General features: G+C 45.7%; 1 protein-coding gene across 15 annotated transcripts in view; it reads right to left on the bottom strand.

The window, feature by feature from the left end:
• LOC100066059 (coiled-coil domain-containing protein 180) overlaps window positions 1-15,951 on the bottom strand; it is an 80,730-nt gene that overhangs the window by 52,910 nt on the left and 11,869 nt on the right. For all 15 annotated transcript variants that reach the window (XR_011432506.1, XR_011432505.1, XR_011432503.1 and 12 more), the window contains exons 7-11: window positions 13,938-14,066; window positions 13,732-13,842; window positions 13,511-13,606; window positions 4,737-4,900; window positions 3,231-3,350 (exon numbers count right to left, since the gene is read on the bottom strand). Coding sequence is in view for 10 of the 15 variants with exons in the window: in XM_070251123.1 (XP_070107224.1) it covers window positions 3,231-3,350; window positions 4,737-4,900; window positions 13,511-13,606; window positions 13,732-13,842; window positions 13,938-14,066 (620 nt within the window). In the remaining 5 variants the exon portion in view is untranslated. The remainder of the gene's footprint in view (window positions 1-3,230; window positions 3,351-4,736; window positions 4,901-13,510; window positions 13,607-13,731; window positions 13,843-13,937; window positions 14,067-15,951) is intronic.

The following is a 15,951-nucleotide window of genomic DNA, read 5'->3' as shown; positions in this document are numbered from 1 at the left end:
ACTGAATTTTTCTCAAGGGAAAAAACAAACGGTTCACGTCACGAACAAGGAAACCCCTTCTGGGAACCCAATCTGAGAAAACAATATAAAACGCATATGAAGTTTATGCATTAAGTCGGTCACTTAGCACTGTTTATAAACACACACACAGAATACATAAACAACCTCATATCCAACAATAGGGAATTGTCTAAATAAACTACACAGTGTGGCAGACGGAAAATGGTCACGTATCATTAGCTCCTCCCACTGCGAGGTGGGGTCTGTTTCTCATCCCCGGATCTGGGCTTGGCTGTGACACTGGCCTTGGCTGATGGGACATCAGCAACGTGACCCAGCGGAGGCTCGGAGGGGCTCAGGCATCCCATTCACCCTGGTTTGCCGCCGGGAGCTCTTCTGCCGTCCCCGTGCCTGTGAGCTGGGTGAGCTCCTGGAGGCTGAGAGCGAGTGCAGAGAAGCCCCAGCTGCCCCAGTCCCGGCTCCAGACAGGGGCGTGAGGCCGTCCTGGGCCACCCAGCCCCAGCCAAGCCCGCCCAGACCAGGGGGACTGCCCAGCTGGCCCACAGAATCAGGAGAAACAGGAAATGTGTTTTAAGCCCCCATGTTTTGGGTAGTGTTTAACGATGTGGAAAGATGTGTAAGGCTAGGGGGACCGTGTAGTTTATTATCCAAACCAGGGCGTTTTTGACAGTGAAAGTGCAGGGGCTATTAATGATTATGCCAGGACAAGACGTGCACCCCAGGATGGTCTTGGGCACCCTACTTATGGTGGGACAGTAAAGAGCAACACTGTGTAGTACTAAATGCAGTGTGGTATCCTGGACCGGGTCCTGGAACAGGAAAAGGACATTAGTGGAAAAACTGGTAAAATCAGAAAAAGTCTGATATTTATTTAATGGGAATGCATCAAAGTTAACTTCTTAGTTTTGACAAATGTCCAGTGATAATGGAAGATCACAACTTTAGAGGAAATTGGGTGAGGGGTATACAGGAATTCTTTGTGCTATTTTTGTAATTTTTCTGTAAATCTAACATCACTCCAAAATACAAATTGTATTTTTAAAATTTATTTTAAAATTATATGCATTTATACTTGCTGGGTCCGAGAAAATCCATGGGGATTCTCCCCGGCCTTTGGATAATGCCCTCTCGGGCCCTGGGAATCTTAGCAAGACTCCCCAGCCCTCTGCCATCATCGCCCACAAGCCTGCAGCAGGGCCTGTGCATGAGCAGAAGCAAGGCCCCCGCCGGTCCAGGGCTCTGGGCTTTCCGGAGGAGGGACTCCCTGTGATCCCACGTGGGGCAGTTTCCTGGGACAGCTCCTGGGCTTGGTTAGAAGGCTCCCTGGCTGCCTGACAGGTCCAGGAGAAATAGGTGGGTGTCTACACAGTGTGTTTTGCGACTCTGTCAAGACCTCCTTGCACAAACAAACCACAAACGCAAAGCTTCATTCTTGACGCTCATGGGAATTCTATGATCAAGGCTTTGCAACTTGACCTTTAAGTTGCACGTTCAAGCCTTGTGTTCACAGTATGCACCTCTGGAAGCTAGAATTGTGCCCTGACCTCACCCTTTACGTACTCCCACGTAAGGAGCTACTGGGTCCTGTAAACATGCACTCATGCCTCTGATTTCACAGAGCCGCCCCACCTTTCTCCAGGCCAGCGCACATCACCCACTAGCTCCACGCTCTGCCTGCAGACACTGCCACCGCACAGTGTCTCCCAGCTGTGGCCAGAGCGTCGATGCCTGCATTTTCCCCCTGTGTTCAGCCCTGTCTCTCCCTCCATCAGGCAGGTAGCCAGCCAGCTCCACGTTCACTGCCTGGGCAGGGGGTGTGGTGGGGCAGAAAAGACAGCAGCCTAGAAATCTCTCTGGCTTTTGTTTTCAAAGTCTAAGTTCTTAGGAGAGCCTAGAGCATTGGTAAGGAGAAGGCGATTGTGGGAGTGGGCTGAGAGCCATGGGGAGGAGAACGATCCTGGGGACCAGGGCTTTCCCCTTGTCAATAGAAAGGGGCTGGGGGGAGGCGTGGACAGAGCAGGATGGCGGATGCCTGGCAGCAGCAGCCGGGTCCTGCTTCCTGGTGGCATCATGGGAGCAGCTGCAAGAGCCAGTAGGGAAACTGCTGCCTGGTCAGGGGCACGCAGGCGCTCAGAGCAGCCTCCTCAAGATTCCCGAGTCCAGCTGTTTGGAGGCAGCAGAAGTTGCCCAGATGCACCCGGATGGACCAAACACTGACGACCAGACTCCTACCACCAGGCCCAGCATCCAGTGAGACTCCATAACTTTCCCTCAATGGATGGGGCCCCAAGAAAGACAATCAGGGGCTCAGAGTCAGAAATAAGTGGAGTTACAGAAAACAACAAAAGTACTTTTCCTGGTGCTGAGATTTTTATCCACCTTGTTAATTTTACGCCTGCATGAAAACGTGGGTGCACACGGGGCAGGAGGCACCCACCGTGGGGGAGACCCTGTGGAGCTCTAATTGTCATTTGTATCCCAGGAGAACTTAGGCTCTGTGGTGGGGGGACAAGAAGAACCTGCACCCCAGGGTTACCAGGGTGGGAGGGGCCAGCGAGGGGCACAGGAAGAGGAGGAGTATCTCCCAGCACGGGAAGCATCTCCGCCTTGCAGGACCACGCAGGCTCCATCCTGCTGCTCAGAGCGGATGCTACAGGGTCCCCAGGCAGTGGGCTTCCAGGGTCTAGAACATTTAGTGTGCCCCCTGCCAAAGAGCTTATTATGGGATCAGAGCCAGGTGGCCCCAGGTCTGAGGGGAGTGTCCAGAGCCTCTAACAGGTCCCCTGTCTGACGGCAGCCGCCTCCTCACTGACCTCCAGCCTCCAGCCTCAGACCCTTCTAACACACCCTGCAAACTGCACAGCTGAGGGAGCCACTCTGCTGCCCTCAGGAGGAAGTACCCTCCCTCCCCCAATGCCCCCACCTTGCCCCTTGCCATTGCCTCCTTCCAAGTTTGGCACAGTCACCTTCACCTTCTTTCTGTAGCAAAGGTGTCACGTTCTTTGTTGTCATTGGGGCTGGAATGTGGGCCCAGGTGGTCAGCCCAAGACCAGAGAACCAGAACATGGGCCCAGGTGGTCAGCCCCAGACGAGAGAACCAGGAGATGGCCTGGTCTGGGGGACACATCAGGAGAAAGGTCAGTGCTGAGGACTGTGCCACCCCCAGGGCCCCCCAAAGGTGCCCTCGCCAGCAACCCCTCCCGTTGTACCAGATGGCGCAGAGATGCTCCAGCCGCTTGCGCTGCAGGGCCTCCTGGTTCTTCAGCATGCTCTCCAGCTCGTTCTTCACGGCTGGAGGAGCCTGGATCCTCTCACTGGCCATGAACTCACTGGTGTCCACACACGGTGGCGCCATGGAGAGGAGAGGAGAGGAGGGGCAGGGCAGGTGGGAGAGCAGAGGTGAGACCCATGGTAAGAATGTTCAGAACCCCAGCACCCTCACACCACTCCCAGCCCTTCCTCCCCATCCTGGGCCTCTGGGACACACAGGAAAGGAGGGAAGGGAGGGAGGGAGGGAGGGAGGGAGAAGTGGGGAGAGAAGAAGCGAGGGACTGCCAGTGAGGCTCTGGCACTAAGAGCAGGTGTGGGTCCTGACTGCCACCTGTGGCTCTGTGACCTTGGGCAAGTCACTCTCCTCCTCTGAAGCTCGGTTTCCTCTTCTGTAATGGAGCTAATGCTAGTACCTTCCTCATCTGGTCCCTGTGAGGACTCAGCAAGACATTACAAGCAAAACCCTTAGCGCCGTAACTGGCTTGTGGGAAACGCCCAGTAAATGTCGGCTCCTGCCATCGCTGTGGATGATTACTGACGTTTGTAACAACCCCCCAGGTCCAGACCCAGACCCAGCACTTTCCATACAGCGTCCTCTGGGTCATCATGGAAACCCATCACTGGTCCCTTACGGTACCCCTTTTACACTGGGAGAGGAAGGCTCCGAATGTTCAAGCGCTTGATCAAGGCCACAGGGAAAGCAGAGGTGGGGCCAGGTCCCGGCACACTTTCCTTCATCCCCAGTGTCAGACTCTGGTGCTCTCCATCCAGAAATGCAGATGCACAGGCTGGCCTCCTACCCACAGACCCGCAGTGTAGACAGACAGACACTCTTTAGTGTCCTCAGACATCTTGGCCCAAGGCATCGCTTTCTTAGCTAAAGAAAGTCTTACTTGTTGGCCAAAAGTTCCAGGACCCTTGTGTCAGTATTAACAAAAGTGCCCCCTGGCGGGGGAAGCGTGGGGGTGGGCCCTCTCTTCAGTCCCTTCCGTGGGTGGAAGTTGCTCCTGGAGGGAGGCGAGTGTCCACGCCTGAGGGACAGCTGTGTGCCTTGGCCCAGTAACACAGGGTTGTATGTTTTCTTCTATTGTAAAGAATGGAAATTGGGCAGATAATCAGACTAATGTTTCATACAACTTGTACGGTTCTCAGAAAATGCTTATGCCATAATGTTTATGAAGAAAATAAGATACAAATGTACATATGCAGTCTGGGTCTAAAAAAGCCTGGGAGAAAATATACCAACATATCAGCTGTGCTTCTCATTGTGGTGAGGGATTAGTGGTGATTTTTAATTTCTTCTTTAAACTTTTATCTATTTTAACTTTTAAAAAGGAGCACACATTACTTTAACCACCAGAAAAACAATGGCATTTTAAAGTAATGACAAAAAAGAGAAGGAGGATGTCATCCTTCTGCTGTCGGCAGTGTGGGCAGCCACTGACCTGAAATTCTGCACTAGGGCCTCCTTCTTGAGGGCCTTCCAGGCATCAACCAGGCCCTGCCAGCGGCAGCGGCTCTCGAGCTCCTGCTGTAGCGTGGCCTCCATCAGATTGACAAACAGCTGGGCGATGGCCCTCCGGTTGCCCAGCAGGGCGTGGTTTATGACCTGTGGTCACAGGCAGGCAGGCTTTAGATGAGATGGGAGCTCCCGGACATCAGAACAAGGTTCAGGTGGAGCGGGGCAGTGGGAGGCTGGAGAGGGCCCAGGTGAGGTGCGGGTCGAGGGCCTGGGGCCCAGCAGGGCCGTGGCCGAGCAGGGCAGTGACAGCATCTGAGGAGTACTAAGGGGTCATTGGGGCTCAGCAGCCACAGACAGTGACAAGTCTCTCCTAAAGGCTTAACCATAAACCCCGACCACGTGAGCTTCAGCTCAGCTCCACAGCCGCATCAGGTTGTTTGTTGGAGAAGGGGTTTGAGTTCCCTGGAGTTCAGCACTCTGGTGGGCTCTGAGGGTTTAACTGGGTTTTTTATTAAAAAATTTATTTTATTGAGTTTATAATAGTTTACATTGATATGAGATTTCAGTGGTACATTATTTCTTGACTGTCACCACATAAATGCTCCCCTTCACCCCCTGTGCCCACCCCCTATCCTCCAACCCCCTTCCCCTGGTAACCACTGAACCGTTTTCTTTGTCCATGTACTTGTTTATATTCCACATATGAGTGAAATCATCTGATGTTTGTCTTTCTCAGTCTGGCTTATTTCACTTAGCATAATTCCCTCTAGGTCCATCCATGTTATTGCAAATGGGATGAATTTGTCTTTTTTTCTGGCTGAGTAGTCTTCCATTGTATATATATACACCACATCTTCTTTATCTAATCATCAGTCAGTGGGCACTTGGATAGTTTCCATGTCTTGGCTATTGTGAATAGTGCTGCAATGAACATAGGGGTGCATATGTCACTTTGGATTGTTGATTTCAAGTTGTTCGGGTAAATACCCAGTAGTGGGATAGCTGGGTCTTATGGTAATTCTATTTTTAGTTTTTGTGGAATCTCCATACTGTTTTCCATAGTGGCTGCACCAGTTTGCATTCCCACCAGCAGCATGTGAGGGTTCCCTTCTCTCCACTCTCTCCAACATTTGTTATTTTTAGTCTTAGTGATTATAGCCATTTTAACAGGCATAAGGTGGTATCTTAGTGCAGTTTTGACTTGCATTTCCCTGATGATTAGTGATGTTGAACATCTTTTCATGTGTTTATTGGCCATCTGTATATCTTCTTTGGAAAAATGTCTGTTCATATCCTCTGCCCACTTTTTGATCAGGTTGTTTGCTTTCTTATTGTTCAGCTGTGTGAGTTCCTTATATGATATGGCGATTAACCCCTTGTCAAATATATGATTTGCAAATATTTTCTCCCAATTGGTAGGTTGTCTCTTTGTTTTGATCTAGTTTCTTCTGCCTTGCAGAAGCTCTTTAGTCTGATGAATTCCCACTTATTCATTTTTTCTTTTGTCTCCCTTGTCTGAGAGGCCATGTATTTGAAAAGATTCTTTTTAGTTCAATGTCAGAGTGTACTACCAATATTATCTTCCAGGAGTTTTATTGTTTCAGGACATATCTTCAAGTCTTTTATTCATTTTGAGTTTATTTTTGTGTATGGTGTGAGATAGCGGTCTACCTTCATTCTTTTGCATGTGGCTGTCCAGTTTTCCCAACACCATTTATTGAAGAGACTATCTTTTCTCCGCTGTATGTTCTTAGCACCTTTGTCGAAGATTAGCTGTCCGTAGGTGTGTGGTTTTATTTCTGGGCTTTCAGTTCTGTTCCATTGATCTGTGTGCCTGTTTTTTGTTTTCTTTTAAATTTTTATTGAGTTAATGATAGGTTACAATCTTGTGAAATTTCAGTTGTGCATTATTGTTTGTCAGTCGTGTTGTAAGTGCACCCCTTCACCCTTTGTGCCTACTCCCCACCCCATCTTTCCCCTGGTAGGCACTAATCTGTTCTCTTTGTCTGCATTTTTAAATTCTTCATATGAGTGGAGTCATACAGAGATTGTCCCTCTATGTCTGACTTATTTCACTTAACATAATTCCCTCAAGGTCCATCCATGTTGTTGCAAATGGGACGATTTTGTTCTGTTTTATGGCTGAGTAGTATTCCATTGTATATATATATCACATCTTCTTTATCCAATCATCCATTGATGGGCACTTAGGTTGCTTCCACATGTTGGGTATTGTAAATAATGCTGCAATGAACATTGGGGTGCATAGGACTTTTGGAATTGCTGACTTCAAGCTCTTTGGGTAGATACCCAGTAGTAGGATAGCTGGGTTGTATGGTAGTTCTATTTTTAACTTTTTGAGGAATCTCCATACTGTTTTCCATAGTGGCTGCACCAGTTTGCATTCCCACCAGCAGTGGATGAGGGTTCCTTTTTCTCCACAACCTCTCCAACATTTGTTACTATTAGTTTTAGATATTTTTGTCATTCTAATTGGTGTAAGGTGATATCTTAGTGTGGTTATGATTTGCATTTCCCTGATGATCAGTGATGATGAACATCTTTTCATGTGCCTATTGGCCATCCGTATATCTTCTTTTGAGAAATGTCTGTTCATGTCTCCTGCCCATTTTTTGATTGAGTTGTTTGATTTTTTTGTTGTTGAGTTGCGTGAGTTCTTTATATATTATGGATATTAAGCCTTTGTCAGATGTATGACTTGCAAATATTTTTTCCCAGTTAGTGGGTTGTGTTTTTGTTTCAACCCTGTTTTCATTTGCCTTGAAGAAGCTCTTTAGTCTGATGAAGTCCCATTTGTTTATTCTTTCTATTGCTTCCCTTGTCTGAGAAGACATGGTGTCCGAAAATATCCTTTTAATATTGATGTCAAAGAGTGTACTGCCTACGTTTTCTTCTAGAAGCCTTATGGTTTCAGGTCTCAGCTTTAGGTCTTTGATCCATTTTGAGTTTATTTTGGTGAATGGTGAGAAAGAATGGTCAATTTTCATTCTTTTACATGTGGCTTTCCAGTTTTCCCAGCACCATTTGTTGAAAAGACTTTCTTTTCTCCATTGTATGCCCTCAGCTCCTTTGTCAAAGATTAGCTGTCCATAGATGTGTGGTTTTATTTCTGGGCTTTCAATTCTGTTCCATTGATCTGTGTGCCTGTTTTTGTATCAGTACCATGCCGTTTTGGTCACTATGGCTTTGTAGTACATTTTGAAGTCAGGGATTGTGATACCTCCAACTTTGTTCTTTTTTCTCAGGACTGCCTTAGCAATTCAGGGTCTTTGGTTTCCCCACATGAATGTTAGGATTCTTTGCTCTATTTCTGTGAAGAATGTCATTCGGATTCTGATAGAGATTGCATTGAATCTGTAGATTGCTTTGGGTAGTATGGACATTTTAACTATGTTTATTTTTCCAATCCAGACGCAAGGAATCTCTTCCCATTTCTTTAATTATCAATTTCTCTCAGTAATGTCTTATAGTTTTCTTTGTATAAGTCCTTCATCTCCTTGGTTAAATTTAGTCCTAGGTACTTTATTCTTTTAGTTGCAATTGTAAATGGAATTGTATTCTTAAGTTCTCTTCCTGTGAGTTCATTATTAGAGTATAGAAAAGCAACTGATTTTTGTAAGTTGATTCTGCACTCTGAAACTTTACTGTAGTTGTTAATTATTTCTATTAGTTTTCCGATGGATTTTTTGGGGTTTTCTATATGTAAGATCATGTCATCTGCAAACAGCAAGAGCTTCACTTCTTCACTCCCTATTTGGATTCCTTTTATTCCTTTCTCTTGCCTAATTGCTCTGGCCAAAACCTCCAGTACGATATTGAATAAGAGTGGTGATAGTGGGCATCCTTGTCTTGTTCCTGTTCTCAGGGGGATGGTGCTCAGTTTTTGCCCATTGAGTATGATGTTGGATGTGGGTTTGTCATATATGGCCTTTATTATGTTGAGGTAGCTCCCTTCTATCCCCATTTTGTTAAGAGTTTTTATCATAAATAGCTGTTGGATCTTGTCAACTGCTTCCTCTGCATCTATTGAGATGATCATGTGGTTTTTATTCCTCAATTTGTTGATGTGGTGTATCACGTTTATTGATTTGCGGAAGTTGAACCATCCCTGTGTCCCTGGTATGAATCCCACTTGATTGTAATGTATGATCCTTTTGATGTATTGCTAAATTCTGGTTGCCAAAATTTTGTTGAGAATTTTTGCATCTACGTTCATCAGCAATATTGGCCTGTAGTTCTCCTTTTTCGTGCTGTCCTTGTCAGGCTTTGGTATCAGTGTTGGCCTTGTAGAATGTGTTAGGAAGTGTTCCATCCTCCCTAATTTTTTGGAATCGTTTGAAAAGGATAGGTATTAAATCCTCTCTGAAAGTTTGGTAGAATTCCCCAGGAAAGCCATCTAGCCCTGGGGTTTTATTCTTTGGGATGCTTTTGATTGCTGTTTCAATCTCTTTCCTTGTGATTGGTCTATTCAGATTGTCTGCTTCTTCTTGACTCAGCTTTGGGAGGTTGTAAGAGTCTAAGAATTTATCCATTCCCTCTACATTATCTGTTTTGTTGGCGTATAGTTTTTCTTAGTATTCTCTTATGATCCATTGTATTTCTGTGGAGTCTGTTGTTATTTCTCCTCTTTCATTTCTAATATTATTTATTTGAGCTTTCTCTCTTCTTTTCTTTGTAAGTCTTGCTAGGGGGTTTTCAATTTTATTTGTCTTCTCAAAGAACCAGCTCTTTGTTTCTTTGATCCTTTCTAGTGCCTTTTTTGTTTCAATAGGATTTATTTCTGCTCTGATTTTTATTATTTCTCTCCTTCTGCTGACTTGGGCTTTGTTTGTTCTTCTTTTTCTAATTCAGTTAGGTGTAATTTGAGATTGCTTATTTGGGACTTTTCTTGTTTGTTAAAGTGTGCCTATATTGCGATGAATTTCCCTCTTAATATGGCTTTTGCTGCATCCCATATGAGTTGGTATGGTATGTTATCATTTTCATTTGTTTCCAGATAGTTTTTGATTTCCCCTTTAATTTCTTCAATGATCCATTGCTTGTTCAATAGCGTATTGTTTAGTCTCCACATCTTTGTCTCTTTCTCAGCTTTTTTCTTGTAATGAATTTCTAGCTTTATAACATTATGATCAGAAAAGATGCTTGTTATTATTTCAATTTTTTAAAATTTATAGAGGCTTGCCTTGTTTCTGAACATATGATCTATCCTTGAGAATGTTCCATGCGCACTTGAGAAGAATGTGTATCCTGCTGTTTTTGGATGGAGTACTCTATATATGTGTATTAAGTCCAACTGGTTTAGCTTTCCATTTAATTCCACTGTTTCCTTGTTGATTTTCTGTCTGTATGATCTATCCATTGATATGAGTGGAGTATTGAGGTCCCCTACTATTATTGTGTCATTATTAATATCTTCTTTTAGGTTTGTTAATAGTTGCTTTATGAAATTTGGTCCTCCTCTGTTGGGTGCATAGATATTTATAAGTGTTATTGCTTCTTGGTGGAGTGTCCCTGTGATCATTATATACTGCCCCTCTTTGTCTCTCTTTAATTGCCTTATCTTGAAGTCTCTTTTGTCTGATATAAGTATTGCAACACCTGCTTTCTTTTGTTTGCAATTAGCTTGAAGTATCATCTTCCATCCCTTCACTGTGAGCCTGTGTTTGTCATTGGAGTTGAGATGTGTTTCCTGAAGGCAGAAAATTGTTGGATTTCCTTCCCTTTAGCCTAATGCTATAGTTGAATATCTGCTATCCTATTCTGATTCTGTCTATCTATTTATCTCCTTACTCTGTGTTTTGTGACCCCTTTCTACCTTTTTTTCTTTTTTCATGTATGAGGGCCTTCTTGAGGATTTCTTGTAGGCGGGGTCTTGTGGCTATGAATTCCCTTAGCTTTTGTTTGTCTGGGAAAGATTTAATTTCTCCCTCATATCTGAAGGATATTTTTGCTGGATAGAGTATTCTTGGCTGAAGATTTTTATCTTTTAAAGTTTTGAACACGTCATTCCATTCTCTCCTAGCTTGTAAGGTTTCTGCAGAGAAATCTGCTGAAAGCCTGATAGAGGTTCCTTCGTAGGTTATTTTCTTCTGCCTTGCTACGCTGAGTATTCTTGCTTTGTCATTCATTTTTGCCAGTTTTACTACTATGTGCCTTGCAGTAGGTCTTTTTACATTGACATATCTAGGAGATCTGGAAGCTTCCTCCACACATATTTCCTTCTCTTTCCCTAGGTTTGGCAAGTTCTCTGCTATTATTTCTTTGAACATGCTTTCTGCTCCATTCTCCTTCTCTTCAGCTTCTTGAATACCTATAATTCTTATGTTGCATTTCCTCATTGAGTAGGATATTTCTTGGAGACTTCCTTCATTTCTTTTTAGTCTTAGTTCTCTCTCCTTCTCTGTCTGGAGCATTTCAACATGTCCATCTTCAATTATGCTGATTTGCTCCTCTGTGATGTCTGCACGAGCATTCAGGGAATCCATATTTTGTTTTATCTCTTCCATTGTGTCTTTCATCTCTAATATTTCTGATTGATTCTTCTTTATAATTTTGTGAAGTACCTCCTGAATTCTCTGAATTGTTTCTCTATATTCTCTTTTACCTCATTGAGTTCTTTTTTTTTTCTGACGAAGATTAGCCCTGAGCTAACATCTGCTGCCAATCCTCCTCTTTTTGCTGAGGAAGACTGGCCTTGAGCTAACATCCATGCCCATCTTCCTCTACTTTATACGTAGGATGCCTACCACAGCATGGCTTGCCATGCAGTGCCATGTCCGCACCTGGGATCTGATCCAACAAACCCTGGGCTGCCAAAGCAGAACATGCGAACTTAACCGCTGCGCCACCAGGCCAGCCCCTCATTGAGTTTTTGATGATAGCTATTTTGAATTCATTGTTGTTTAGCTTACATATTTCTGTGTCTTCAGGACTGAGTTCTGGGTGCTTGTCATTTTCTCTCTGGTCTGGAGATTTGATGTAGTGTCTGATGTTGGAAAGTCAGCTCGTCCTCATTCTGATATTGTTCGATTGCAGTTACAGCCTATCACCACTGGGTGGGGGTTGAGAGCCACATATTCCGAGCCCTCTGCCTTCAGCCAGTATGGCAAGGAGCGGGTCGGGGGAGGGGCACTTTCTCCTGTGCACAGTCTAGGGTTTTTCGATCAGTTCTCTCTATCTGGTCTCCTGGGGTCTTGGCTTGATGAGGTCACCCCGCATGAAAGCTTTCGCCTCATTAGAGGTCTTCCCTCTAGGCTGCAAGGGCCCATGGGAGTCCTGGATGATCCCACAGATGCGTGACCCCTCCCCTGCTCCTTCCCTCATGGATCCTCCCACGGCAGTGACCACAGACTTTAGGTGAGGGAGCGAAGTTCTCTCTTACCCTGTTCCAGCTCCTCTGAGCGGGGCTCCAGCCTCTCTGCCCTCTGTTGTGTGGCTGCATGTATCTCCAAGGTTTTTGTGTTGTTAGGATATTTTCTGTTGAAGTATGGTTGCTCCTTTTTTGTTGCATGTCAGAGGGGAGAGAGTCCCGGGCAAGTTCACTCTGCCATGATGCTGACATCATGCTAACTGTTTTTTTAATATATATAAATTTGTTCCAAAAGCAGGGTGCTCATGCTGTCAGGGACCAGCCACATATGGTTGTGATGAGAACTGGGACCCAATTACCAAATGAGGTCAGAGCTAGAACTTTCTTTGGCTGTCCTCCCAGTGGTCCTCTCCTGGGCACGACTGGCATGGCTGTGAGGGGGCATTGGCAAGTATTTCCTGAACCTCCAATTCTGCAGCCATAAGACGAAGACAATGCTGTTTACAGCAGATGGATTTTGTGAAATGAAATGAGATAAAGGCACATGGAGCAAGTAGCAAGTGCCAGTTGTCACAACAGGTGAAATAAGCATAGGAACATCAACCAACCACTCATAACAGGACACCGACTAACTCTGGTCCCTGAGTGGATCAAATGGATAAAAGTCAGTGACTCTAGCTTGTCTCAAGCTTATAGCTCCCACTGCTGAGCCCTCTTTTGTCATCCTCCCAACAAGTCCTGGCCCCTAAGTATCATCGTCTCCACTTCAGGGACAGGGAGCTCCAGGTGCAGGGCTGAGTTAGCTCAGGAGGCTTCCTCTCTGGGCAGAGAAGAGGGAGTCTGTGCTCACTCCCTGTCCGTGCTCTGTCCAGGAGCCCAAGGCACACACCTGGGCTGGAGCCCAGCTGTGGTGCTGAACACGGGACCCACTTTCACTCCATGTGCTGCCAGGAGGCCCACAGTCTGACAAGCCCAACTTTCCACACAGGACCTGGAAGTCCATGCAAGCAAAACGTGCCTCTGAGGAGCCAAAGAAGCATCCTTTCATGCAACAGAGGAGTCAGGCTTAACTCTGACTTTGGAGACATCACAAACAACCTTGAATTTCTTGGTTTTTATCCCAAAGAAAGCAGCTGGGGGAGGCTGGGGTGTGGACAGGGAAGTAGTAGGGACAGAGCTAAGGGGCAGGCATGGTTCAGCAACAGGTACTGACAGGCAGCAGGAGCAGAGACAAGAACGACCAGAAAAATAGACAAACAGACCAGGCGGGGCTCACTTAGGAGGGCGCAAACTGCCCTGAGTCCACGACAGCTGCAAGACGATGCAGGTGGAAAGCTCATCATTCCTGAGTCACCAGGCTCTGGGGTGTCTTGGGGTCCAGGCTCCCTCTCCCGTGGGCTGATCCACTGCATATGAAAACTACTCACCATGGCTTCTTTATTTATCAGCCTGTACACATCGGACTGCATGAGACAGGAAGTTTTCTCTATGATTTCCACGTATTTCTTCAACACGCTTTTTAGCTAGAAATAAGAGGGCACCGTAGTGAGTGACTCACTCTTTTCCTGGAAAACTAAAAGGAGACACATGAGGCCTCACAAATCGCACAAGTGAAAATCACCAACAGCCCATCTGCAGGCCGACTTGCCTTGCCTGCTCGGGAGAACTCAAGTGAGAGCAGGGTCTCATCCAGCTTCTTAATCCCCTGCTTCTGGAGGAGGAACTTCTCGGCCACCTGATCCCACAGCTCCAACAGGGTCTGTGTGAGAAGCCTGGGTCAGGCTGGGAGAACGGATGGCAGGGAGAGAAGGAGCAGGACCCGGTGGGGCAGGCCTGGCCACGAGGGGCCCCTACTTGGATGGTGTAGTCTTCGAGGTTGTCGTCATTTTCCACCTTTCTGAAGAGACTGTTGATGTCTTTGTCAGATTCGGCCAGCTGTTTAAGAAGAAGTGCTCCTGGCTCCAAGATGAGAGGTTCCATTTCCTAAAACAGGCCAGGAGGGCGACAGCTATGGTATGAACACTGCTGGGGCAGGAGGGAGCCCCCCTGTATGAGGAAGTGCCAGTGTGGTCCTGTCTCAGAAATAATAAACATTATTATTTAAGATTTACTAATTAGAAGGGATGGTGCAGGAGCAAAACGGCGGGGTGAGCTGACCCGTGACTCTCTCCCCTCCAAACTACAAGAAAGGATTGGAAAAACTGAATTTCAGCCAATAATCCTAATGCCAGACTGTCAGAAAACTACAGAAACAAGACCATGGAGGATGGAGAGGCTGCAGCCAGCCTCGGAGGAGCTGGAACAGGGTAAGAGAGAACTTCGCTCCCTCCCCTAGAGACTGGGATTGCTGCCACAGGTGAGGGAAGGAGCTGGGGAGGGGCTGCATGACCCGGGGATCATCTAGGACTCCTGCCGGCGGTGCAGTGGAAACCCGCTGATGAGGGAAAGCTTCCATGTGCGGGGACCCCATCAAGCCAGGGCCCCAGGAGACCAGAGAGCGAGAGCTGATCGGAATCCAGATCGGCATGTGAGAGAAACTGCCCCTCCTCCCCAACCCGTGCTGGGTGCCGCCATCTTGCCTGAAGGTGGAGAGCTCAGAACGCGTGGCTCTCGACCCCCATCTAGTGGCGACAGGCTGTAGCTGCAACCGAATACTACCATCATGCGCAAAAACCGCTCCTCTACCATGCAGCAATTTATAAAAGCTCCAGGCCAGAAAGAAAACAATAAAAACACAGAATTAAGTCCTGAGGACTTGGAAATGGGTAAACTAAGTGAAAATGAGTTCAGAGTATCTATCATCAAAAAACTCAGTGAGGTAGAGGGAAAGATAGAGAAACAAGTCAATGAGTGCTGGAGTTACTTCATAAAAGAGATTGAAATTATAACGAAGAATCAATCAGAAATACTAGAGATGAAAAATACAATGGGCCAGATAAAACAGAATGTGGATTCCCTGAATGCCTGTGTAGACACCATAGAGGAGCAAATTAGCATAATCGAAGATAGACAGGCTGCATGGCTCCAGACAGAGGAAGAAACATAACTAAGGATTAAAAAGAATGAGGAAAATATCAGAGAAATAGCGGATTCAATGAGGAAAAAGAATTTAAGGATCATAGGAATTCCTGAGAACGTGGAAAAGGAAAATGGAGCAGAAAGTGTGCTTAATGAAATTATAGAAGAGAACTTCCCAAATCTAGGGACTGAGGGAGAAATGTGTGTGGAGGAAGCTTTCAGATCTCCTAGATCTGTCAATGTAAAAAGACCTGCTGCAAGGCCTATAGTAGTAAAAATGGCAAAAATGAAACACAAAGAAAGAATACTCAGGGCAGCAAGACAGAAGAAAATAACCTACAAAGGAACTCCTATCAGACTTTCAGCAGATTTCTCTACAGAAACCTTACAAGCTAGGAGAGAATGGAGTGACATATTCAAAACTTTAAAAGATAAAAATCTTCAGCCAAGAATACTCTATCCAGCAAAAATATCTTTCAGATATGAGGGAGAAATTAAATCTTTTCCAGACAAGCAAAAGTTAAGGGAATTTGTAACCGAAAGTCCTCCACTACAAGAAATCCTCAAGAAGGCTCTCATACCTGAAAAAAGAAAAAAAGGGAGAAAGGGGTCACAAACCACAGAGTAGGGAGACAGATAGATAGAACCAGATTAGGATAGCAAATATTCAACTATAGCATTAGGACAAAGGTAAGGAAACCACCAAAGTAAAGACGATCTTATCACTCTAACTACAAACACATAACACGAGTTGGAATAAGAGATGAAAATAATAATTTAGGAGGGGAAGAGCAAAGGGACTAAATCAGTCTAGGCCAAGTAAGTAAGAGACGACCAGAGAATAGACTAT

Source organism: Equus caballus, chromosome 25 (genome assembly GCF_041296265.1).
Source record: "Equus caballus isolate H_3958 breed thoroughbred chromosome 25, TB-T2T, whole genome shotgun sequence".
Classification (NCBI taxonomy): domain Eukaryota; kingdom Metazoa; phylum Chordata; class Mammalia; order Perissodactyla; family Equidae; genus Equus; species Equus caballus.
This window is presented reverse-complemented; position numbering and strand designations above follow the sequence as displayed.